This window comes from Eschrichtius robustus, chromosome 1, assembly GCF_028021215.1.
Source record: "Eschrichtius robustus isolate mEscRob2 chromosome 1, mEscRob2.pri, whole genome shotgun sequence".
Taxonomy (NCBI): Eukaryota; Metazoa; Chordata; class Mammalia; order Artiodactyla; family Eschrichtiidae; genus Eschrichtius; species Eschrichtius robustus.
In genome coordinates, this window is record NC_090824.1 from 73156561 (window position 1) to 73182809 (window position 26249).

At 40.7% G+C, this 26249-nt stretch overlaps 1 protein-coding gene across 7 annotated transcripts in view; it reads left to right on the forward strand.

Annotated features, from left to right (window-relative positions):
- STXBP6 (syntaxin binding protein 6) overlaps positions 1-26249 on the forward strand; it is a 265283-nt gene that overhangs the window by 184017 nt on the left and 55017 nt on the right. For 6 of the 7 annotated variants that reach the window (XM_068546774.1, XM_068546801.1, XM_068546780.1 and 3 more), the window contains 2 exons: positions 24173-24303; positions 25238-25403. In XM_068546774.1, the coding sequence (XP_068402875.1) occupies positions 24173-24303; positions 25238-25403 (297 nt within the window). Of the gene's footprint in view, positions 1-6590; positions 6844-24172; positions 24304-25237; positions 25404-26249 lie in introns of those variants that run through there. The other variant, XM_068546789.1, reaches the window with a different exon arrangement.

The window sequence follows — 26249 nt, forward strand, 5'->3', positions numbered from 1 at the left end:
AGGCTCCCAGCAGGAAACATGTTATGTATTCGCACATAAATTCCTTTTTACTTCTTTGTCTCAGCAAACAACTCTTTTCTCATATCTGAAAAATAGCCATTTAATTAGCTTTACTCTTTCAATTAAGATGACCGTCCACCCATGACAATGCATGAACCATACTAGCTTTCTGCTTGGCTTATATTTGGTGAACAAAGCTTGTTTACATTAGAAGCCAGTTGGGTTTCTCAGAAGCCTTTCAAGCATGGTGGCCATGCATGGGATGGAGCCTGTGGCATATACCTGTGGGTGGAACTGGGGCCGGGGCTTTCAGCAATCCTCTTTGGAACATGCCTGAACAACAGAAAAGGAGGCTAGTAGTGTAACGAATTCCATCATAACGCAAATCTGACATCAGGGCATAAGCACTGGACATCAGAATCTGAGTGACTATTCCTCTCCTCTGGCTTTGATATGCAGCCTGGAGCCTGCCCCTCTCAGTTCAGACCACTGGCCAGCGAATCTTCCTTCCTCTAAAGGAGGAGAGAAGGAGTGAGCATTTTACCAAGGACAAAGCAGGTTTCCCCGCTCTCTCTCTCGCTCAAAAATTGCCATTACTGAAGATGCGATGTTCCCACTCGGAGTGCTCAACGTATGCTCATTTTAATTTGGGATCCTATAAATGCTTCCCCATCTCATTTATAGGGCAGCAGAATTGACAGTGGAGATCTTCGGCTCCTGCCCATCGTCAAGAATAGGCACCTCGGCTAGCTAAGGGGGGTGCAGTGGGCTACGGATTGCTAGACACGTTGTCTTAGGAACAGAGTGCACACAGGAGTCCAGGCAGACGCGGCTGTGTCTGCTGTGTTTGGACACTGTCCCTATGAGTTCTCCCCACACACCCTCATTATTCCCAGCTGTCAGGGAAGAATGAGATGGACTTTCATCTGCAGAATCAACCTCCTTCCAGAGGAGCCCTCAGGAGAAAGGGGAAAGTTAATGGTCGTGGTCCAGCACAAAGGAAGAAAAACAAATGTGGCATGCAGAAGGAAGTGACCTTTCCTGTGCTTCCTTCTGTGGTGACGCCATGATGGCTCCAGTCCAGACGCGGAAGTCACTGTTCTCATCTGTCCATTTCACCGGGATCCCCAGCCAATCACACTGGGGCCGTTTCCACCCTTACTCTCTTCCCTCTAGAAATGTGGCTTTGGGGCATTCATTCTTGCACTTGAGAGAGTGACTCTCCTGAATGTGTCCTCCTGCTCTGTGAGGGGTTCCGCTGCTTCTCTTTCTTAGGGTCTCCCTTTAGAATGTGCCTCCCCTGAACGCTGACCTGGCTCTTCTGGCCTGTTGAACCCTCCGTTGGTCCTGAAATATAACTACCGTCTCTTGCTTGATTATTTTTTTCATCTAAATGTAACCTGAAAGCCCTTGAGAAGCAAGAACTGTATCCTATTTTGCCTAGAGTGCCAAAAACTAATTAACAACAAGATCCCACTGCAGTATTATCAAGGAATACATTTTCACTTGAGGGAGCCTCCTGTGTTCTGAATTTAGAATGTTTGCTAATTCATCACAAGTTTGGCTGGAGCTTCTCTTTGCACTACCTGCAGGGGGGAAATGCTTCCTGAGCAACTGGGTAGAATGATAAGATGTGTACAAAAAAGGTTTCATCTACTCATTTTTTTTTTTTTTAAACTGGCAGTTTAGGACTAATCATTTGCTTGCAAACAGCATATTTCCTTTGTGTTCCTGAATTGAATTCAGTACATCAAAGCCCTAAAATGAGTGTTAGAGAGAAATACCATGGACGTTTTGGGAAGGAATGTCTTGTGTCAAGGAAAAGTCATGTGGCTGAGGGAGGATCCGGAGTTGGCCTGTGAAGGATGCACACAATTTAGATTTGCAGGCGGTGCCCTAAACCCTCCCAGGCTGAGAAGTCAGAGCAGAGGTGTGCAGACAGGTGGGCTAGGATGTGTGCAAGGCCCTGGGAGGAACCTGGAACTTTGTGGTGCTGAGTCCCTGGTGGAGTCGGTCTTGGAGGTGTGGAGTAGAACGTGAGGCTGGAGAGATGGGGGCCAGGGACACTTAGGAGCCATTGCATTGTATTCCTCAAAGAACTGAACATTTACTTTTCTGAAAATAAGTTCCACAATTCAGACTTGAATTATCGGGGCTTCGGAATGGTTTACCCATCAGGATAGCATCTTCTGCATATGACAGCAATGGGAAGGACTCCCACCCAGCACCATTTGCAAAGACTTCTTGCTAACTGTGATGGTGGCTAGGCATCAAGAGGGCAGCTTTGCGATTCATCTGGGATGGACACTGGCTTCTCCCTGTAGGACCCTCAGTGACATCGTGGACCTCCTTAGTGGAGGAAACACATAGGAAAGAAGCGTTAATTCTATTCTTAGAACAACATCAGACCCTAAAGTGGCCTTTGGGATGTGTGTTAGTCACTTCCTCAAAGTCTGTGTGGAATTGGCACAGTTTTGCTAGTGCTTATGGCTTTGTGCTGGCTTGTACGATCTGTCTATACAGGGTCACAAGTGACTTGGAACTCCAAAATGCACATCCCCAGTTATCAGTGACCATAGGTATGAAATTAAAGCAGCTGAGAGAGACCAGGAGTCTGTGAATGCACTGATAGACTACAATTTGTGTTTGGAGACGTGAATCTTTGTGAGAATCTTGGCATAGTTTAGTTTCTCTATTTGTTTGATACTGCTCGTTCCTGGAGAGTTTTCCATCTTCACAGAAGCGGCAGTACCTGTAGGTAATAAGATTCGCTGAAGGCTCAGCAAAGGCTGCTTTGGGAATGGCTCTGCTTGGCCTGTGGAGTCAGATGGTGAAAAATTGGTACAAATTTGTATCTAGTCTAGGAAGTCCTGCATTAGGATGTTTGTGGAGATAATCAGGAAGTTGATCCCTGTAGCCATTAGGGGAACAAGGAAGAAGCACCAGATCGTAGCTAAAGCCCCTCAGGCAGATGCAGTGCCTGTGTTACCTCACTTGTCCCATGGAGGCAGGTTCTTATAGAGTTACTGCCTCTGATGACCAAGGTGAGGATTTTGAGTCTGTGGTCCTAGGCAATGATATTTGAGTGGACTAGACCTTAGGTTATGGGAAGACATCAGAGTTTCTGAGTTAGCGATCTTAACATTTGAAAAACGTGATCTGGTCTTACCCCAGTCCCTCTGGGTACCATCCAGTAGGGAACCTTGGCTAGAGAGCAGCAGTACAGTGCAGTGTCCACACGCTGGAGATGAGCTCTTTTATCATTTGCTTCTGCAAGTAGTAAATATTCGGCTGGTCGCTGCATTGTGAGAGTTCTGGTGACCTTTGTACCCCTCACATCGTCATCTGGCACACTCCTGATGTACAGTTTGACAGAACAAGACCTACAGCACATACCCATCCTCCCCATGGCCGTTGTTGAAACCGTGGCAAACTACCGATTATACACCTACACAGAGAGACTTCGTGCAGAGCCTTTCATTTTGTGCCTTTTGATTTCTAATGCCATCCTCCCACTTTCATCAACCCCCACTCCCTGATAGTCAGAGTATTCATTCAACAGACGGTCAGTATTGATGTTTCCTGCATGCGAGGAAGATCTTTCCCTGAACTTTGATCGAGAGTGCGGGGATGGAAAAGGGATAGACCAGAAGCCATGCCCACACAGTGTAAAATTCCCTAGTGAGGAAAGGAAGTAGTTTCTCTCCCTCAGGGAGCTCCAAATGGGCATGATACCTGCCCTGTGGAAACAGTGGCAAAAAGAACATAGTAGGATGTGAAATATTGGTGTTGCTTGTAGAGAAATGTTTTATGTGTCGATTAAAATTTTTCTAATCTCTTTGAGAGATGATGTGACCAAAAAATGGGTCTGTACATACTTGTGGCAGAGAATATGACCATAAGCATGCAGCATCATGGGTTTAAAAAATACTAACATAACCAAATAGAAACCCACATCAATCCAATGCTGAACGTGAACATGTTGCATTGTGTTCGCCATTTTTTAACTGTTCTACTTAGATCTGGTTTCGTGTCTAAAAGGGAACGTGAAGGCCCATGGGTGGTAGTGATTGAAAAAGAAACCCAATATGGGAAGGCTGAAGGAACTGGGAGGGTTTTAACTAGGAGAACACTGGAGACCAATTAAATGATGACTTCAGAGAATGTGAAATGCAAGTGGCTTTAATCATCACCTAAAAGGAGAGTTTCTCATTCGTGAAGCTTTTCAACTATTAGGGTGAGTTGTAAATTATTATTATGGACATAAAAAAAGTTAGAAAAATAACCTATATAAAGTAACTGAGAAGGTAACATGCCCAAAGGTAAGACCTAGACTGGGGAATAAACCTCTTAAGACATCTTCCAATTCTGTAATTCCGTATCACTGTGATTACATAGGCAGAAGTACAAATCATACATGTAAGGTCGGTTAAGTGAGCTTTAGTTCTATCAAACTAGTGTCATAAACTGAATAGAACTTTAGTTTGTACACTAAAAGAATGCAAAATATTGCTTTTGAAGGGGTCAATAGAAGTTATAATTTTTAGTATTTTGTTGATGTAAGGAATTCACACATTTGGCTCCTGGTTATAAAAGTGCTAAATATAGTTTTAAAACAAATTTAAATTAACTTGGAATGCACAATTGGTGACCTCTGTCCCAGATTTCAATGCAAGTAGACTGAGGTTTCGGTGCCAAATTAATTTCATGCCAAGAGTTTGAGAATTCAAAGTTAGTAGGTCCACTTACTGGCATGCATGATCCTTCAGTAAGTTTCTTCTCAGCTGCACATGAACTATGCTTACTTTTGCTATTCATTTTTTAACATAATGCCTTTACTTTCATAGTGAAGATACACAGTGACATCCAGTAAAACCAAGGAACTGCACTCCATAGTGTATGCACTGAAGGGTTAGGTGAGCACTCAAGTATATCCCTGAGCCCCTGGGCACAGAGTTTAGTGACCACATTCAGCATTTACTGAGAGCAGCTGCTTCTCTCTCTGGCACAGAGTAACAGCCCAGTACAGTGACCGCTGTCCAATTCAGATTGGCCTTAATCAGAATAGCCCCTGGTCTAGGCTGTAAGTATGAGGGAGAGGAACGATACCATGGGACAAGCAAGTGGAGGCCTGCGGACATCGTGACTAGCTGAGTTTCGAGAAGAACTGATGTATCCACGGTTGTGCCTCATCTCCCTAAGACCATTTGTCCTCCACTTATGTTCTGATTTATTTGGAGGTCATTGGTGGGGAGTTGGATAGAGGAAGCTGGATGTATCTCTACTCGGCACCAGAGGGTCAGGCGTTTTACTCCTTTTGTTCTGAATCTTGATCGAGGCTGTGCTATTGAAAGATCCCCAGGGATTTTTCTTAGGAAGGACTCATTTAATACAAGTGGCATCATTTATTTCGGAAATGATTCCTAGGCTGTTCCGTAAATATTAATGAAGTGCTTAACAATGTGTTCCACCTTGGAATTTTCAGCAGAAGTCACGGAGGTGCTGGCTTTCTGTGCGCGAGAAGCAGCTCTTTACCACATGTCAGAATTTGTAATCAGGTGTGCCTGGTTATTCTTTTCTTTTTTTTTTTTTTTTTCCTTCCCTGACATTGCCTTAAATGACTCCAGACAGAAAAAGAAAAACAGAGACACAGCCAAAAAAGAGAGTAGGGTGGGTGAGATATTGCTAAGCACAATCGTCAGTACATACAGCAAATAGTTGACTATTTCTGATGGGAATGGAGATATTTCATGTGATACGTGATTGAATTAGGACTCTGTGTAGGGCACCCTCCCAGGTGCCCTGAAGTATGCAAAGACATCATCTTTTATTCTCAGGGTGTTTATAATGTGGTAGATGAGATAGCACATACAGATAAATAAAAGTACAAATCGGAGAGTGATCTTTATTCTGACACGTGCAAAGTGTGATGTTTAATAAACAGTGGCTTACAGTACATGAGGCATTAGAGTAGGAAGATGACTGGGACTTGGTGACTGACCTTGAGGATTTCCTCTGGGGGCGCAACAGCTATGGAGAGTGGGACACACTGTCCCCTTTTCTGTGTGGAAGCTCCTAAGTGGTTTCCCTGCTTTCATGCACACTCCTGCCATAACCATGACCTACAACAGTTAGATAGTTTTTTTGAAAATGTAAATCAGACCCATTACACTCCAGCTTCATGCTTGCGAAGCCTTGTCCACCTGGGCCTTCACGATCTGGCACCTGTTTGTGTCTCATTCAGTGCGACCTCATTCATTCATTCCTTTTCTCACTATTTTGCTACCCCAGTCTTTCTCTTCTTTGAATGTGTCCAGCTCTTTGCCACCTTTGAGCTTCGGCGTTAACTGTTGTGCCCAAAAGGCTTGTTATGTCCAAAGATTGCCTGAAGGATTGTCTCAAGTGTGTCTAGATTGCAGGCAGTGCTGCAATGAAACAAAGAAGATGATGACAGAAGAAAGAACCATTGGGTAACGTAGTTTGGAGGCATTTTCATTTTCATGGAGCAGTTTCTGGAGAGTGGTAAGTGGGCAGGGAAGTGGTGGGAGGAGCAGGTGGTAAGTGGGCAGGGAAGTGGTGGGAGGAGCAGTGAGGGACTACGCACACATACCTCTTTTCACTCACTACCGCATTTCTCAAGAGAATGGATGGAGCTTGAGGACTGGCCTTGTCAACAGAAGATTCTCATAGGAAAAGAAAACATCAAGCACATTCACAGTCAGCGCAGACGTCTGAAAAGAGGGAGTGATGGAAGCTTCAACCACGAGTAGGGGTAACTGGAGAAAGGTTCCAAAAGAGTTGAGCGGAAAAGGGGACCATTAGCCCACATGGAGAGCTTTGCAGGTAGGATACGCTTTCAAGTCCCACAGGTAGATTTTTATAAAAGCAAGTATCAGAACTGCAGGGAATAAACGCACTTCTGTTAGGGACTGAATGTTTGTGCTCCTCCCCTCCAACCTACACGTGGAAACCCCAACTCCCCCAACATGATGGTATTAGGAGGTGGGGCCTTTGAGAAGTAATTAGGTCATGAGGGTGGAGCCCTCATGCATAAGATTAACGCCCTTGTAAGAAGAGATCCTAGAGCCTTCTCCCCCCTACTGCCATGTGAAGACACAACAAGAAGACAGCTATCTGTGAACCGGAACGTGGGGTCTCACCAGACACAGAATATGCTTTTGCCTTGATCTTGAACTTCCCAGCCTCCAGAACTGTGGGAAATAAATTTCTGTTTATACGCCACCCAGTCTATGGTACTTTGCTATAAGCAGCCACAACAGACTAAGAAAACTTACAGGTTTGCACATTATTCCTCTGTGGGGAACATTCTGGCTGCTGTGACTCTCTTACTGACATTAACCTTGGAATGAGCTAGGTGTGCGGCAAGTGCTGAGATACATCTGTCAGGGTTGGTGATGACAAATTGGTAGCAAAGAAGTTCATAGCACCACTACAGGGAAATTCTCAAACCCTGCCATTATCATTATCATTATTATCATTGGTTTACTTCTTATTAAGGTATAACTTACATATTGTAAGGTATACAAATCTTAAGTGTACAGTTCAATGAGCTTTTTATATGTGTGTAAACCCATGTAAGCATCACCTGTACCAACATATAGAACCTTTCCAGCACCCTAGAAGGTTCCCTTCTACCTCCATCAAAGGTAATGTCCATTTTGACCACAATCACTATAGATTAGTTTTGTGACTTTTTTAATAGCATTATTGAGAGATAATCAATATGGAAGAAACTTCACATATCTGAATGGTACAGTTTAGTAACTTTTTACATGTGTGCACCCACAAAATCATCACTACAATCAAAGTAATGAACCTATCCATCATCCCCAAAAGTTTCCTTGCACCCCTTTGTAATCTCTCTGTGGCCCTGAGCGTTCGCATATCCCACTCCGTATGTTCAGGCAACCACTGATGTGCTTTCTGTCTTTATATGTAAGTTTGCACTTCCTAAAATTTTATGTAAATGGAAACATATAGTATATACTGTTGTGGGGTGGTTTTTGTTGTTTTGTTTGTTTGTTTGTTTTTTTTTTTTTGGTCTTCCTTTCGCTCAGCATAATTATTTTGAGATGGATCTTTGGGTTTTTCCAGTTTTTGGCTATTACAAATAAAGCTGCTCCGAATATTTGTGCACAAGCTAATACTTGGCATGGTCAGCCTTTTGAATTTTAGTCATTCTAACAGGTGTGTAACGGTACCTCATAGTACCTCATCAGCTATTCATTTCCTTAATAGCTGATGATGTTGAGCATCTTTTGTGCTTTTTTCCCATCCACGTTGTCTTTAATATAGTGTTTTTCCACATCTTTTGATCATTTTTTTTTAAATGGCTTCTTTTTATTGGGTTTTGAGAGTTTTCAAAAGTATACTCTGGATACAAGTCCTGTACCAGACGATGATTTGCAGATATTTTCTGCCAGCTTGTGACCTGTCTTTAATTCTCTTGAAGAGCAGTTTTTCATTTTGATCCTAGTTAATTTATTCTTTCCTGGGTTGTGCTTTTAGTGCCATATCTAAGAAGCCTTGCCTAGCCCAAGGTCACAGAGATTTTCTTCTGTTTTCTTTCAAGTTTTATAGTTTTAGACTTTTACATTTAGACCTCTTGATACATTTTTTACTTAATTTTTGTATATGGTACAAAATATGAGCTGAAGTTCCTTTTCTTTTGCATGTGGATATTCAATTGTTCGAGTATCATTTGTTGAAAAAACAATCCTTTATCCACTGCATTGCCCTTGCACTTTTTTTTTTTTTTTAAGAGATTGGAGTTTGTTTATTTTATTTATTTATTTGTTTGTTTGTTTGTTTGTTTGTTTGTGGCTGTGTTGGGTCTTCTTTTCTGTGCAAGGGCTTTCTCCAGTTGCGGCAAGCGGGGGCCACTCTTCATTGCGCTGCACAGACCTCTCACTATCGCAGCCTCTCTTGTTGCGGAGCACAGGCTCCAGACGCACAGGCTCAGTAGTTGTGGCTCACGGGCCCAGTTGCTCCGCGGCATGTGGGATCTTCCCAGACCAGGGCTCGAACCCGTGTCCCCTGCATTGGCAGGCAGATTCTCAACCACTGCGCCACCAGGGAAGCCCTGCCCTTGCACTTTTGTTGAAAAAAATCAGTTTTCCAGTGAAGTCCCTGGTGGTCTAGTGGTTAGGACTCCGCGCTTCCACGGCAGTGGGCCTGGGTTTGATTCCTGGTTGGGGAACTAAGATCCTGCAAGCCGCATGGCGCAGCCAAAGAAAAGTAAAATAAAAAAAGAAAAGAAAACTAGGAAAAATAATTTTAAAAAAAGAAAATCAGTTTTCCATATGCAGGCGGTCCCCAACTTAGCTTATGATGGTTCAACTTACGGTTTTTCGACTTTACGATGCTGCAAAAGCAATGCCCACTCAGTAGAAACCATACTTTGAATTTTGAATTTTGAATTTCCCTGGGCTAGCAACATGAGGTATGATCCTCCCTCATGATGCTGGGCAGCGACAGGGAGCCAAGATCCACTCAGCCATGCAGTAACGAGAGTAAACAAACAACAAACTTAAAACCATTCTGTACCCATACAGTCGTTCTGTCTTTCACTTTCAGTATAGTATTCAATAAATCACATGAGATATTACACACTTTATTATTAAGCACTTTATTATAAAATGGGCTTTGTGTTAGATGATTTTGCCCAATTGTAGGTTAATGTAAGTGTCCTGATAACGTTTAAGGTAGGCTAGGCTAAGCTATGTTGTTCAATGTGTTGGGTGTATTAAGTACATTTTCGACTTAAGATATTTTCCATTTACAACGGGTTTGTTGAGACATAACCCCATTGTAGATCAAGGAAGACCTGTATACTGGACTCTCTATTCTGTTCCATTGATCTATGTGTCTGTCTTGATGCCAGTACCATAATATCTTGATTAGTTTGGTTTTATAACAAGTCATGTAATCAGGTAGTTTGAGTCCTCCAACTTTGTTCCTTTTTTTCCCCTCAGAGTTATTTTTTGCTCTTTTAGATCACTTGCATTTCCATGTGAATTTCTATAATCAATTGGTCATAGTCTACCTTAAAAACCTGCCAGAATTTTGATTGCAATGGCATGGAATCTATAGATTATATTGGGAAGAATTGACATCCTTTTTTTTTTTTTGGCTTTTTTTTTTAATTGAAGTATAGTTGATTTACAATATTGTATTACTGTAGTTTCATGGGTGTACAACATAGTAATGCAATATTTTATAGATTATACTCCATTTAAAGTTGTTACAAAATAATGGCTATGTTTCCCTTTGCTATACAATATGTCCTTGTTGCTTTTCTACTTTATAGTAGTAGTTTGTATCTCTTAATCCCATACCCCATTTTGCCCCTCCCCCCTTCCTCTTCCCCACGAGTATCCACTAGGTTGTTTTCTATATCTGTGAGTCTGTTTCTGCTTTGTTATATATATTCATTTGTTTTATTTTTTAGATTTCACATATAAGTCATAACATACAGTATTTGTCTTTCTCTGCCTGATTTATTTCACTAAGGATAATACTCTTTAGGTCCATCCACGTGGTTGCAAATGGCAGAATTTCATTCTTTTTTTTGGAATGGCTGAGTAATATTCTGTTATATATATATATGACAGAATATTAAAGAAGAATATATCTTTTTTATCCATTCATCTGTTGATGGACACTTGGGTTGCTTGCATATCTTGGCAATTGTAAATAATGCTTCTATGAACATTGAGGTGCATGTATTCTTTTCAAATTAGTGTTTTCATTTTTTTCAGATATTCCAGAAGTGAAATTGCTAGATCATATGCTAACTCTATTTTTAGTTTTTTGAGGAACCTCCATACTGTTCTCCATAGTGGCTGCACCAGTTTACATTCCCACCAACAGTGCAAGAGGGTTCCCTTTTCTCCACACCCTCTCCAGCATTTGTTGTTTGTAGACTTTTTGATGATGGCCATTCTGACAGGTGTGAGGTGATATCCCATTGTGGCGTTGATTTGCATTTCTCTAGTAATTAGCGATGTTGAGCATCCTTTCATGTGCCTATTGGCCATCTATATGTCTTCTTTAGAAAAGATGTCTATTCAGGTCTTCTGCCCATTTTTTAATCCAGTTGTTTGTTTTTCTGATATTGCATTGTATGACCTCTTTATATATTTTGGATATTAACCCCTTATCAGTCAAATATTTTCTCCCATTCAGTAGGGTGTCTTTTCGTTTTGTCGATGATTTCCTTTGCTGTGCAAAAGCTTTTAAGTTTAATTAGGTCCCGCTGGTTTATTTTTGCTTTTATTTCTTTTGTCTTAGGAGACAGATCAAAAAAAAATATTGCTATGATTTATATCAGAGTGTTCTGCCTATGTTCTCTTCTAGGAGTTTTATGGTTTCAGGTCTTATATTTAGGTCTTTAATCCATTTGGAGTTTATTTTTGCATATAGTGTGAGGAAATGTTCTAATCTAATTCTTTACATGTAGCTGTCCAGTTTTCTCAGCACCACTTGTTGAAGAGACTGTCTTTTCTCCCTTGTATATTCTTGTCTCCTGACATCTTAATAAAATTGAGTCTTTTAACCCATGACCACAGTATGTCTCTCCATTTGAATCTGTAGATGAATTTGGGGATTTTGCCATACTTAACAATATTAAGTTTTCTAATCCTTGAATACAAGATGTTTTTATGTTAAGTCTTCTTTAATTTCTTTCAATAATGTCTTGTGATTTTGACTACACAAGCCTTGTACCCTTTTGGTTAAATATATTCCTAAGTATTTTATTCTTTTAGCTGTTGCTGTTTTCTTTGTTTGCTTATTAGCTATTGTGTTAGTCAGGATTCTCCAAAGAAACAGAACCTATAGGATGTGTGCATATTAATATTATATATAATATTTATAGTGTACGTGTTTATGTTTATATATGGAATTCACTCATGTGATTGTGGAGGCTTTGAAGTCCGAAATCAGCAGGGTGGGCTGGCAGGCTGGAGACCCAGGAAAGAACTAATGTTGTGGTTCAACTCTGAAGACCACAATTCCTTCTTGCCCTGGAGAAGTCAGTCTACTGTTCTATTCTGGCCTTCAGCTGATTGAACGAGGCCAAATCACATTATGGAGTGCAATCAGAGTCTACCAATTTAAATGTTAATCCCAAGACACCCTCACAGAAACATCAAAAAGAATGTTTGACCAAATACTGGGGTGCCGTGGCCTAACCATAGCCAAACTGACACATAGAACCAACCATCTCTGGTTAGTTTGACTCTCTGTTTTGTTATTTCAGTGATTGCTTTAGAGCTTATGGCATACATCGTTAACTTACCATGCTTTACCTTCGAGTGATAGTATACTAGTTCGTGTATAGTATAAGAACCTCCCAGTAGTTCACACCCCTTTCTCCCATCCTGAGTTTTATGCTATTGTTGTCACACACTGTACTTTTCCATATGTTATAAAATCGTACACCATTGTCATCTGTAAGCAAGACGTAGAGCATTGTTCAGTCTAGGGCTAATTATTTCTCACTCATAGGGCAAGACCCGTCTGTGTATCCTCAGTGCCCCCTGAATCTTAAGGTTTTCCAGTCTGGCTGGTGGCGATAGGCACTATGCCCAGCCCTTTTGGAGCATGGAGTACTGTTTCTTCTATTCATTTTGAGTGGTTCTTTCTCTGGCCTTAGGTAATTTCCTCACACACCTGTGGTGAGAAGTACTTAGCTAAATACTTAAGAACGAATCTCTGCAGGTCTCCAGAGTTCTGTGTGTGTGTAGTTCTCTTTCTTCATTACTCTGTCCTGAGAATTTTAATGACCTTGATCTCCCTGCGCTCTCAGCTCTGTCTCCTCAGTGTAGGCAGTCTGACCATCTCTGCCTGGGTTCCTCCTCCTTGCACTACAGCCTGGAAAACTCTCAAACCCGGAAACGAGGGCAGTTGTAGGGCTGGCCTCATTCATTTCCCGTGTCTCAGGGATCACTGTCATTCCCTGTTTCATATACTTTGTCCATTTGGGTTGCTTCAGGCAGAAGGGTGGATGTAGCCCTCACTTCTCTTGTGTAGACACAGGGTTAGAATTGCGGGGTCTTAGAGTAGATGCGTGTTTAGCTTTAGTAGATATCACCTAGAGTTTACCAAAATAAATCCAGCTAATTTTAATTGCAGATAATTTTCACTAACATAATTGACATTTGTTTTACCTAGAACATGTTGCTAGATCTTAGTCCCCCACTTAACATAGTAAAGAGTGAAGGTGACAAGTTCTCAGCGACACCGTTCACTTTCTTTAGAACTTCAGTGATGTACACCCTCACATTAAATATATTATTGTAAGTATTGAGTAAGTGGTGGTGGCGAGGAGGAGGGAAAGCAGAGAGAGCAGATAAATCTGTCTTTGCTTGACTGATAGTTGACATTATATTTGACAGCATATGTTTGCTAAGTCATAGCAGCTTTGACTTTTCCAGAAACCTAGTGATATTATATGTTGCTATTATATGTACCTGGTCCATTAGCAAATTCTCTGTTGCTCTGTCTTTCCAATCTCATTGCGGGGAAGGGGGGGTACTCTTCTCACATAGAAGGTGACCCATATCCACGTAACATCCTCCCATGGTTCTTTTAGACTAAATATTCATATTAAAAGATTCTGCTCAGCGGTGGGGTCATGTCAGGGAGTTGAGAACCAGGCCCTTCCCTCACACAGTGGGGAGTAAGGGCCCCTCTTCACAGCTGCCGAGAGATGAGGAAGTAGAGGCTGCAAAAATGATTCCATCTTTTCTCACTGTAAGGGGCATTTGAGCTCTAAGAATGCTTTTTAGCAGCTCCCACTGGTAAAATAGGTATCGAATTTCTACCAAGTATGGCATTTCCCTGAAGAGAATTGCTGCTCGGCCTGTACTTTTCGGTATATAATGGATAATGTGAAAGGAGAGTGTCACGTTCAAGGAGTCGCTTTTTCAAGTTTTATTCCCAGCCTTTGAGCTGCTTGTAGAGTAATGTAATTCATTCTTCAGTCAGGTAGCTGCTGCTTTGATGCCTTTGTCTTTAGATGCTCTGTTTGTAAATCTCTCCTAAGAATAGATCAAAAATGATGTTTATATCTGTTTCCAGAATTGAGGAAGTAAGAACAGAATGAGGCTTTATGACTGCAGTTAACCCCTTCTGTTTTCTTCATGGTATATTACAGGTTTTGGTATTGGATTTAATCTCTTTCAGAAACCATCACTGTTCTCACAAATCAAGGTGTTTACTTCCCTGGCTTGGGCCTGTTTGTTTATTTGCTTGTTTCACAGTTACACTATATAAACCAGACATGTTATACCCTTTCCATATAAAATATGAAGTTGCAATAACTAACATTAACCAGGTTTTATAAGTCATTGTATGTTTACCCTTTACCCAGAATGCATACAAATTGATTTTTTCTGCAGGTATATAGGGAAAAGTTTAAGCAAGTTAAAAACTCAAGCACGGTGGGAAGCCTTGGGTTGCTGAATCTCATGAAATCATGTTTTCAGGGAGGCTGAGACACACAGAATTGTAAGAGAGATGGTGCTAGAATAAGGCTTGCAGGAAAAAAAGATGGTTTTAAAAGGCTTTAACCCACAACTTTTTCTCCTTCTAGTCTCCTAATATTTCTATAATTTCCTGGTTTTTACCATTTTCTCTGCTCTCCTTGTTCCCAGGATACCCCTCTTTTCTAGTAAGAGAATAGATCAAGCCTTACAACCATGGCTTGATCCTGAAACAGACCAGTTGAGCCTGATGTACGTTGTTGGCTTATTCATGGTTGCTGGTGTTCTTCCTCCTTTTGTCTTCTTCCTTTGTTGATTCGCTCATTCATTTATGTGTGTGTACCTGCACTGGCACCGGGTGTCAGTTTGTAATAGAGGGGGCATCGTGGTACAGGTCTGGAGAGGGGAGCACCCATCTTGAGATGGGAACTCAAGCCTTCTGGGGATTAAGCTTCCTGGTTTCAAGCTAAAGATTTAACAGTCCAAGACTACCTGTGATGTACCTGAGCCTGTCATTGACTTGAAAAGTAGAATACCCTTTCAAAATAAAAATCTACATATTTTTATAGTTAAAGTAAAATTATTGACAGGGGTAAGAAGATTAAAATTGGAAGGGACTAGATTTGGGGTTTTTGTTGGTTTTTTTTGGCAGCGCCACAAGGCTTGCAGAATCTTAGTTCCCAGACCAGGGATTGAACCTGGGGCCCAGCAGTGAAAGCACAAGAGTCCTAACCACTGGACCACCAGGGAATTCCCAAGACTAGATTTTTAACTTGGAGCTCATGTTGGCATGAGACATTGAAGTTGTACATTCCAGAAGTAATGCTGTCTCCTTTTGGTAATTTGGAAACATTAAAACCAGCTAGTACTTCCTGCAGAGTTAGTTTAGGGGGCTTGCTTGCTCTACAGATGTGTAGCTGTCAGCTACTTTGGGTATGATGCTGTACTTTCATATTAAAAGAATCCTTCCTGAAGGATGCTTGATGAAAGATGTTTCGTATTCTTCTTCTCCTACTGAAGGACTCATCCAAACTTATTTACAAAAAAGAGGTTTCCCATACAAATTTTTTTTGGTATCCCTTTGGAGAAATTTCCTAGACTTTGAATCTCATCCTCCTCCCCCTCCAATTTGGAGATGAGAATGTGATGTAGGTACAGCCCTAGGAACTAGTGATACCGAATAAGGAATCATTTGTGTGGAAAACTCCTTTCTTGGTGATTATCCCTCCTGTAGACCATAGAAGTCTGTCTTTAAGAAACAAACTTCAAAGCCCTGTGCACGGACTCTCCCCTTCCCTCCCCTTTAGAGTTAGTGGAGCAGGGACTGGAGAAGGGCATCCTATATATTCTTCCTCACTGGCTTGGTGGTCATGACTGAAATGCCACCGTTTTTGTTGTTGCAGCTGTTGTTTATTTGGATTAAATTTTTCTTCCTAAAAACATGCAGATTCAAGAATACCCTTTCAAACCCATTTGGGTCCTGTGAGGAATCTGACCAGAGAGCCCCCAGGACCTAAGATGGAAGGAGAGGAATAGGGCCCCAAAGACAAGCTTGGCCATTTCATGAATTGGTCTAGTTTGGGAGCCTGTGGAATCTAAACAACGGTGTCCCTAAATTATGACACACTTTGAGAAATCATGTGAGAAGCAAATGATCAACCCTGTGGGGAGAGCGCCAGGCTCCGCTCCCCACTCACCGTAGCAGTGATGACGGGTCCCTGTTCTGAAAGTATGTGAGGTAACAGTCTAGATATTTTTGCTTCTAAGCTTTGTAAACATTCAGCCATCTCACTGAATAAAATTGCTGATGCAGCCTCAGACCTGACATTTATTTCTCCATAGATACTGTGAAATCCACCTGGAATTATCATACACTAGGGTTTGGGAAGAGCATTAAGAAAAACAGTTCCAAGTAATCATTTCTCACCTTGTCCTCTTAGCCCGTCTCTGTACCACATCAGCACCCAGAAGGCATGCTCAATCTTGCTTTTACTTCCTGAATCACATCTCAGAGGATTTCTTTTTTTTTTTTTTTTTCCTTTATGTCTGTCACCTCCGACACAGCCAGAGAGAAGCCCTGATGAGATTCTATGTGGACATCACTTTTTTTCCTTGCTCCAAATTGTTTATTTCTCATCAACAGTCTTATTGAAAGCAAAACGTCTGGCCGTTAGACTCCAGCAGAGCAGAGGGCTAAGTCACACCACAAAATGCTGACTTTCACTCAACTACGAGATCAGGAGAGGGCTAAGCATGATGACAGACATTTTTAGGTATCTTAGGTACATAGGTATGGTAAATTCTACGTTTTAGCTGCCTAGCCTTGACATCAAATTATATTGTAGCTATTACAATTTGTTCTTCACCTTTCTTTTTTTTTTTTTTTATAAGAAATGACCACATAAAGTTATAAGATGATTCAATTTGAGTTTAATGTGTAAAGAAATGTTTGTGTTAGTGAAAACATAATATCTATGAAAAATGAGATGGTAGAGGTTGTGAGTCATCATTTTCTTTAAATGCTGATTATTTGTTTTCTTTAAAATAATGTCTTAGGACTGAGACTAGATGTTTTGTGTTTGGGCAAAATTGATTTTCCTGTTTGGGACGATTGAGAAATGATACTGTGAATAATGAGATTGTAGGGGAAAGAGTGACTTTAAAAAAAAAAAAATAAAAAAGCAGTCTCACAACCTTTGGACCTTGAAATGGAGGATCAGCCTCTTAATCCCTGGCAGAGTATGTGTTTTTCTGCCGTTTTGCATCACGTGCAAGTAACTTGCATTTCTTTTTTTTTTTTTTTTAAGTTGTTGTTTTTTTTTTTTTTTTAATTATTTATTTATTTATTTATTTTTGGCTGTGTTGGGTCTTCGTTTCTGTGCGAGGGCTTTCTCTAGTTGTGGCAAGCGGAGGCCACTCTTCATCGCGGTGCGCGGGCCTCTCACTGTCGTGGCCTCTCTTGTTGCGGAGCACAGGCTCCAGACGCGCAGGCTCAGTAGTTGTGGCTCACGGGCCCAGTTGCTCCGCGGCATGTGGGATCTTCCCAGACCAGGGCTCGAACCCGTGTCCCCTGCATTGGCAGGCAGACTCTCAACCACTGCACCACCAGAGAAGCCCCTAACTTGCATTTCTGTCTTTCCTTTCTGATAACAGACTTTGTCCCTTCTTCCACCAATTCCTAACTTGATACAAGACCAGGTTTGATCGACTAGATGGTACTGTACTATTGGCTGGCTTCTCTGGTTTTGATTAAATAGAATTTTCTCACTGGGCAAAAGCAAGGCTGGTGATCTCCACTCTTTGACTATGGCTAAGTGTCTTATTTCTGTACAATGTTTCATGGCTCGACCATTTTTTAAAAGAACTCTTTATGCCATTAGTTCATGAGAAAGAGATGTTACACCACTTGAGTAATGATGGTAATGATATTCTAGACATAAGAGTTCCTAACACTGCTTCTTAACTACAGCTGAGATGTAGATAAGTCTACATGAACGCTGAAGAGAAGGCATGCAGCCATGAAAACCACATTCTTTTTGTCAGAACTGGTAGCAGGACCTGGATTCGGTTTGCCCCATGCTTCTGTCTTCCTCTGATGCCACCGTAGAAAGCAGTGGGTTCCAGGAGTGAGTGAAAAGAAGCATTAGGCTTGGATAACCCCAAAACTTGACTTATTGAATTCCAATGCACATGACTCAGTGGTCTCAGAGAAGCCATTTCCAGTTAAGCCTTTGATTACATCAAGGAGAACATCTATGTTGTGATAGTCTTTAACACCCAATAAAATGTGGCATTTGACATTGCAGCAAAAAGCTGTAGTGGAAAGAGCAGTAGACTCTAAGTTCATTGTTTAGGTCACAGTTTTTTTATTCATTTACAATATTGCTTTGGCAAGTCAACTCTTTCTGTGCCCCAGTTTCATTGTCCATGAATATGACAGGGGATAATAGCAATAACCCTGCCTCTATAACAGACATGTTGTCAAGTTCAAGAGAAAAAACCAGAAGCTGTATGTATTTAAAAGATTTTTTTTAATGTTAAATGTTTATGTCAATTTATAGGATTCTGCATCACAACCTGATAGGAGATAGCTTAGAAGATCTTTGTGGGGATTTCTCCACATCTTCCGTGTTTTAGAACTAGATGGACATGATAACAATCTGGTTTTCATTCTTCACAAATATGTCAGAGAAACAAACGTTGAATATTTTACCCAGGCTTGAAATGAACCTGTTATGAAACGAACAGAGTTCAGTGAGAGAAATAACATGGTGGGGAACCTACTTGGGTACAGTAATCATAGAAGGTTTTTCAATGGAGTTGACATGTAAGCTGAAATCTGAATAGTGAGTAAGAGACAGCAATAAAACACACACACACACACACACACACAAACACACACACACACACACACACACACACACACACACACAGGATAAGGGCGTTTCTATGAAGCGAATAGCATTTGCCAAGGGTACAAAGAGGTTGCTGTTTCCCAGGAGCAAAAGATGACTGGAGCCTGGTGGACAAAAGGGAGAGTGGAATGAGATGAGAATGAAGAGGTACTCAAGGGCCAGATCATCTAGGGCTTTGCGGGTCATGGTAAGGGACTTGGTTTTTATTCTAAATGCTTTGGGATGCCATTGAGGATTTTTTTTTCTCTTATTTTTATCGAAGTATAGTTGACATACAATATTATATTAGTTTCAGGTGTACAGTATAGTAATTCAGCATTTATATACATTACAAATTGATCACCACCATAAGTCTAATAACCATGTGTCACCATACAAATATATTATTCCCTATGCTATACATTACATCCCCATGACTTATTTATTTTATAACTGGACTTTTTTGCCTCTCAATCCCCTTCACCTATTTCACCCAACCCCTCTCTTTGCCTCCCCTCTGGCAACCACCAGTTTGTTCTCTGTATCCAAGAGTCTGTTTCTCTTCTGTTTTGATTGTTTATTTGTTTTGTTTTTAGATTCCACATATAAATGAATCACACAATATTTGTCTTTCTCTGTCTTACTTATTTGACTTATCACAATACCCTCTAGGTGAAACCATGTCGTCGCAAATGGCGAAAGTTCATTGTTTTTATGGCTGAGTAATATTCCACTGTATATGTATACCACATCTTATTTGTTTATTCATCTATTGATGAACACTTAGGCTGCTTCAGTATCTTGGCTATAGTAAATAGTATTGGAATGAACATAGAGGTGCATATATCTTCTCAAATTAGTGTTTTTGTTTTCTTTGGATAAATACCCAGAAGTGGAATTGCTGGATCATATGGTAGTTCTATTTTTAATTTTTTGAGGAACCTCCATCCTGTTCTCCATAGTGGTGGCACCATCTTACACTGGCACCACCAACAGTTCCCTTTTCTGCATATCCTCGCCCACATTTGTTATTTGTTGTCTTTTTGATAATAGCCATTCTGACAGTGTGAAGTGATATCTCTTTGTGGTTTTGATTTGCATTTCTCTAATGATTAGTGATGTTGAACATCTTTTCATGCGTCTGTTGGCCATCTGTATGTCTTCCTTGGGAAAATATCTATTCAGGTCCTCTGCCCATTTTTTAATTGGATTGTTTGTTTTTTCTGATACTGAGTTGTATGAGTTCTTTATATATTTTGAATAGTAACCCCTTATCAGATATATCATTTCAAATATATTTTCCCATTCAGTAGGTTACCTTTTCATTTTGTTGATGTAGTCCCATTTGTTTATTTTTGCTTCTGTTGCCCTTGCCTGAGGAAACAGATCCAAAAAAATATTGCTAAGACCAGTGTCAGAGAGTATACTGCCTGTGTTTTCATCTAGGAGTTTTATGGTTTCAGGTCTTACATTTACGTCTTTAATTCATTTTGAGTTTATTTTTGTAAATGATGTAAGTTTTATTCTTTTGCATGTGGCTGCCCAGTTTTCCCATCACCATTTATTGAAGAGAATGTCTTTTCCCCACTGTATATTTTTAGATCCCTTGTTGAAGTTAATTGACCATATATGCATGGGTTTATTTCTGGGCTCTCTATTCTGTTCCATTGATCTTTGTGTCTGTTTTTGTGCCAGTACCATACAGTTTTTATTACTATAGCTTTGTAGTATAGTTTGAAATCAGGAAGCATGTTACCTCCAGCTTCGCTCTTCTTTCTCAAGATTTTTTTGGCAAGGAGTTTTTAAAAGATGGTTCAGTCTTATGTATTTCAGTTTGAATAGCCAAGCTGGTCAGAAAGCCAGTTTGGGGAAAATCACAGACGTCCAGGTGAGGGCTAATGTTATAATTCCTGGAATGTGGCTGCTTCATGAAACCTCCCTGACTTTCCCCAACTCTACCTTGGTCCTTAAAGCACCCCCACATACACACCTCAGATGACTCCTAGGTCATTTATTCTGTTATGCTTTAATACTCTGTTGCATCATTCTTATCTCCTCCCCACCAAAGTTCTTGATTCAGGACCACTTTTTACTCAATATGTGAATTGCCACAAAACTTCCTTCTGTATCTTCCATCTAATAAATATGCCATAAATATTTGTTAAATGACTAAATACATAATTCAGTGGCTCTCAACAAAGTGCCTCAGAGTCAACTGGAGAGATTTAAAATATGGATGCCAGGGCCACACCCCCAGGGATTCTGATTGACAGTGTTTGGTGTTTTTGTTGTAAAACTCCCAGGTGATTTCGATGTGTGGGTCTGAGTGGAAAACCAGGGGATCGGGCTGATTCTGGGTGGTCTGCAGTATTACCTGGGAATATCATATCCCCTTTAAATGCCTATATATTTACCTTTTCCTCATGAATGATCAAGGCATGACAGAAATGCCCTGATTATCTCACCTTTAAAGTTATTCAAAATAATGAATATGGACTCTACCATATGGGGGTAGTTGGACATACAGCACTATGATATTACTGATTCAGATCATTCGGTTGCATTTTCCAGAGTGTGCTATCAATTAGCTTTCCTTGGGAAGGAGAAGGTAAATTGCTGTTTTTCACTGGACATCTGGAATTTGACTGACTTCTTTTTAACAGCTATGGACCCTAAAAACACCAAAAGAGGAAGGGGTTAAAACATGGCTCCTTCTAGCACAGAACTCTAAGTCCGGCAGTAGTGTGACTGTGCAAGTGTTTTGACCTCGGAAGGGGAAAGTCTTTATTTAATTCTATGTAGTGTGTATATAATAGTATCATTTTAAGGCACCTGCTTCAAAATAGAAACTGGGATGTTGGAGATAATAACAATAAACAAAAATTAAAACCAAACCGGGCTCAGTGCCCAGGAAAACTATCAGATTCCAAGAACTGGGCAAGGAATAACTTAATAGAGGGGAAAAAGTCAGGAATGGATGAAGTTGTAACTGCCTCCGTTAAAAATGACCACTCTGCAGTGCGATTGCTGTTGAACAGTTCCGTGGGGCATTTGTTGGGTGGGTGGAGTTCCTGCCCTTCTCATTTCAGTGACAAACTTCCAATGGAACTTGCCTTCCTAAAAGTGTCAGTCTCAAACATGCCAATAATTACAGCAATCTTGCATTATGTTTGAACTTTTATAATGCTATAAACTAGTTGGAAATAAATGGACCAGAAATAAAAATATGAGTTAACTGAAGTCAGAAGGAAAGCCTTCATGTTTCCCAGGATGCCTAAATGTCGTGTGATTTACATAAACAAAGGAGGAAATCCTCTTTGTGTGTTTAGGGGTGTGTGTCTAATACAGGAACCCATGTTTTCCTGTTATTGAAAAGCATTCTTTAATCTTTTAAGCACATTTTAGGACCCACATATATTCCAGGTGCGTTGTTTCCCTTGACATTAAAACAGCAGAGCAGGGCATGACTATCAGAGAAACCTCTTAGAGCTTCCCTTTGTGTCATATAGACACATAAAATAAATGAATTAAATTAAGTGGATAGACAGCCCTGGGCAGACTGGTAATATTGTGTGAATTTAGTGAAGGGAATTAATGGGACTTAAGCAGACTTATACATGGAGCTGTAGGCTAGACAGGCCATTTGTGAATGGAAGACTATAACGTTTCCTTGATCGTAGGTGTTAAGGGGATGATGACTTTTTAACCATGAAAGTAAATGTAATTGGTGTGAAATGTTCATAAGCTTCCAGCCAAATATAACTGAATAATGGGCAGTAAACCTAAGCATTATTGGAAATTTTTAAAAAATGTTTGCTAAATTCTGGTTAGGAACAAAGGGAGAAGATTGTACTGAGATCCTAAAAACAGCCCAGTCCTGTACCATAGGGTTCTTACCAACCCTAAAGGCAGGGTGCCCACATTTCTTTCCCCTCTTGGTCACTGCTTTCACAACGCCAGATACTGAAGCTGTGATAAAACTCTGGTATGTGTGAAGGAGAGCCGTCTTACCACCAATCATGACTGGAATAGGTGTTTTCTGTCCTTCAGCCCGCAAGGATTCTTTTTGCCATCTGCTGAGCATTTGCATGGTTATTTGCAAGTGTGGGATCTGTGGGCTTATTTGAAACTAAGAAAGAATGTAGCACTGATGCACAGTCTTACTAGGATGGCATTCATTACAAGGAATGCTTTCCACTTTTCCTGGTTCCTTTAAGAGCATCGTTTCTATTTAAACTTACAATTCTTAGAGCCAGAGCTCAGGAGGAGCTTTCAGGAAAACCCTTTTAAAATACTTAATTACCTCCCCTTCCTTGAGGCTCTAAGTCATGAAGTAAGCAGACAGAGAAATATTCAGAGTGACTCTCTCCTGGTGGCTGGTACTTGACCTGTGTCCGAGAGGTGACAAGGTCCATACTCAGCATGGAAGGGAGAACTGACTAAGGCCAGGAGGAGGAACTGTCCTGGCCCTACAGTTGTGGTGACCTCAGGAATTCATATGTGGAGAGGGGCAGAGGTTATAATCAGATGCAAACTAGATACAAACTGACTATATTTTAAAGCCAAATTGTTGGTTTTATTTATTTTTTTTTTGAGTGAGGAATTATTTCTAATATTCTCACTAAAGCCTGGAATATTTACACTGGACTATAACATTAGAAATACACATTGCAGCTCCCTAGGGGAACCGGTAACCTGCACTTCCTTTAAAATGCAGCCTTTCCCAACTACCCCTACCTGATGCCTGTCAGCCCCATATGCTGCTTTCCCTGCTAGACATCATTGTGCATTTGTAGCCTCCATTAGAGGAGCTTGGTGTTAATTATTCCTGTCGTGTTCAATGTGAGTGGATGACGGCATAAATGAAGCTGCCCTTACAATTAAAATTATACTGTAACTGCTTGAGGGTGCACATTATAATTTCTATTTCTTTTGAGTTCACCTCTTACTAAAGGCACACATATGCATTCATTTTCATTTTCTTCCTCTGCTTCTCTTTCTTTCTCTCTGTACTTATCTCTCCCTCTCCCTCCCTCCTTCCCTCCCTCCCTCCCTCCCCCCTCTTCCTCCCCTCTGTACTCATACACATACACATGTATATGCACACATATGTATATTTATCTCTCTATATACACACACACAAAGATATATCAGTTTTTCTCTCTCTCTCTCTTATTGCACATACGTATGTAGGTATTAGACACACCACTGAATGAGGACCCAAACCACCCTGCACCCCCACTAACCTGAGTGGTCTTTTCTTGGCAGTGACAAACAAGAAACCCACACAGGCATCCATTACGAAGGTCAAGCAGTTTGAAGGCTCCACGTCGTTCGTGCGGAGATCACAGTGGATGCTTGAGCAGCTTCGCCAGGTTAATGGCATCGATCCTAATCGGGTGAGTGAACTGTCCAGTGCTGAGCGAAGGTGTTCTTTTCACACAATGACTCTCTCATTGACCTTGGCAGGGTGATGGTTGTCTGAGTTATTTTTAACAAGACTATTTCTCTATTTCAGTTATGTGGCTAAGACTTTTTGATTCCTGTGCCCTTCTTATGGGAAATTATAAATCTTTTCATCATGTTTGACGGAGGCACCTAAGGGGATGAATACTGAAGAAGTGCTACTCCAGTAATGTGTTTATCAGCCAAGTGCAAAGAGCAGAGTTCAGATAATCACATCTGTGATTAGCAATATGAAAAACCATGTTCATCGAAGCTCCATGTATCTCCTAATGCCACCAGTGATGAGGATTATTTACCAAAAATCAAATAAATGAACTGCACCTTAAAAATGATGTATTACGATTCCATTGGATTTAATAAGAGAAACATTTCATGGTAGAGTTATGTATTCCAAGTAAATTCCCTTTGCTCACACACTCACCATAAAATACATCAATAATGAGGAAAAAGAAAATGTAAAATGTAACTATATACTAAAATAGTAAGGGGTAATCTTTTCCTACCAAAGGTTAGGGACAAGATTAATACTGTTCAGTGCCAAGAACCTAAAGGAATCCTTTTTCGAGTAATTGGGAAGGCAATGTGTAATCTGAATTCTGACACAAGTTGACGTGCAGTTAAGCTAAAGAGACTTCTGTGCTCTTAACTTCCTGGGGACATCTAAAAATACCATGAGATTTGAGGTCTGCCTGATAAAGAGAGAAAGGTATACTCTCTGTGCACCTAGGTGCTAATAAAGATGAGTCTTGTGATTAGGACAAAAGTCTTTGAAAGGTGTTTTAGCCTTTATGAGTCTCTTAACCTGGTAAACTGGAAGCAGCAGTCTTTATAGCTTGAGATCAGTCGTTATTTCACTGTCTTTTCCAGGATTCTGCAGAGTTTGATTTGTTGTTTGAAAATGCTTTTGACCAGTGGGTAGCCAGCACGGCCTCAGAAAAATGCACCTTCTTCCAGATCCTCCACCACACCTGCCAGCGCTACCTCACAGACAGGAAGCCAGAGTTTATTAACTGCCAGTCCAAAATCATGGGAGGTGAGTGGGCGTTTGTATGACTTTACTCGTTCCGTTTCCTTAGACTCACTTTTACATTAAGAGTTAGGTGTTCAGCAGCATAATTAAAGACCAGAAAAAAAGAATCAAGACGCTCAGAGCTGGACCGCATGAGGACCCTTCTGGGAGTTCATTGTATGCTAATCTAGACACAGTGGTATGTTTTCACTCTTATCCAAAAGCTGATCTTTTTAAAGGAATTAACTCCTTAGCTAAGATTATTTGTACTATGAGAACAAACCTGTCCCTTTATTAGAAAAACCTTTCCGTTTGGTTTCTTTGCGGAACACTCTTCTGGGTTGTTTTTTCCTAGTATTTCTCAAGATATTTTACAAATATTGATATGACCGTTCCTACAGATATAGTCCTTTTCTTTCAAATAGCACCTAGTCTCACATTTATTCCTTGAATGGCAGACAGAGCTGAAGTAGGATGAGTGCTATAAGCCAGCCTTAAGGAACGAGTACCAGCACTGGCAAGTTAATGAGAAACACTTAGAGGGTGCTTAGCACATTTCTTTTAGGTGGCATTTCTTTTTAGAGACTTGAAACTGTGCTAAAAATATAAAGCCTTGCCAGTCACTATGGGAGTTGAGGAAGAGTGTGTATATTATTGGTCTTTTCACTGACCTGTTCTCCTGGTTTTGAAAGCATCTTTTTAAAAATGTACCAACTTTGTCTTAATCAAATGTAAGTGAAGGTCACAATAGAGACATGACATCTTCCCCTTGGGCTGTATCTATCTTTCATATGAACATGAGGCAGAATCCATTGTTCTGTCCCAACAGCTGCTATGCACACTCTCATTTTGCCATTAGTCTGCTAGATA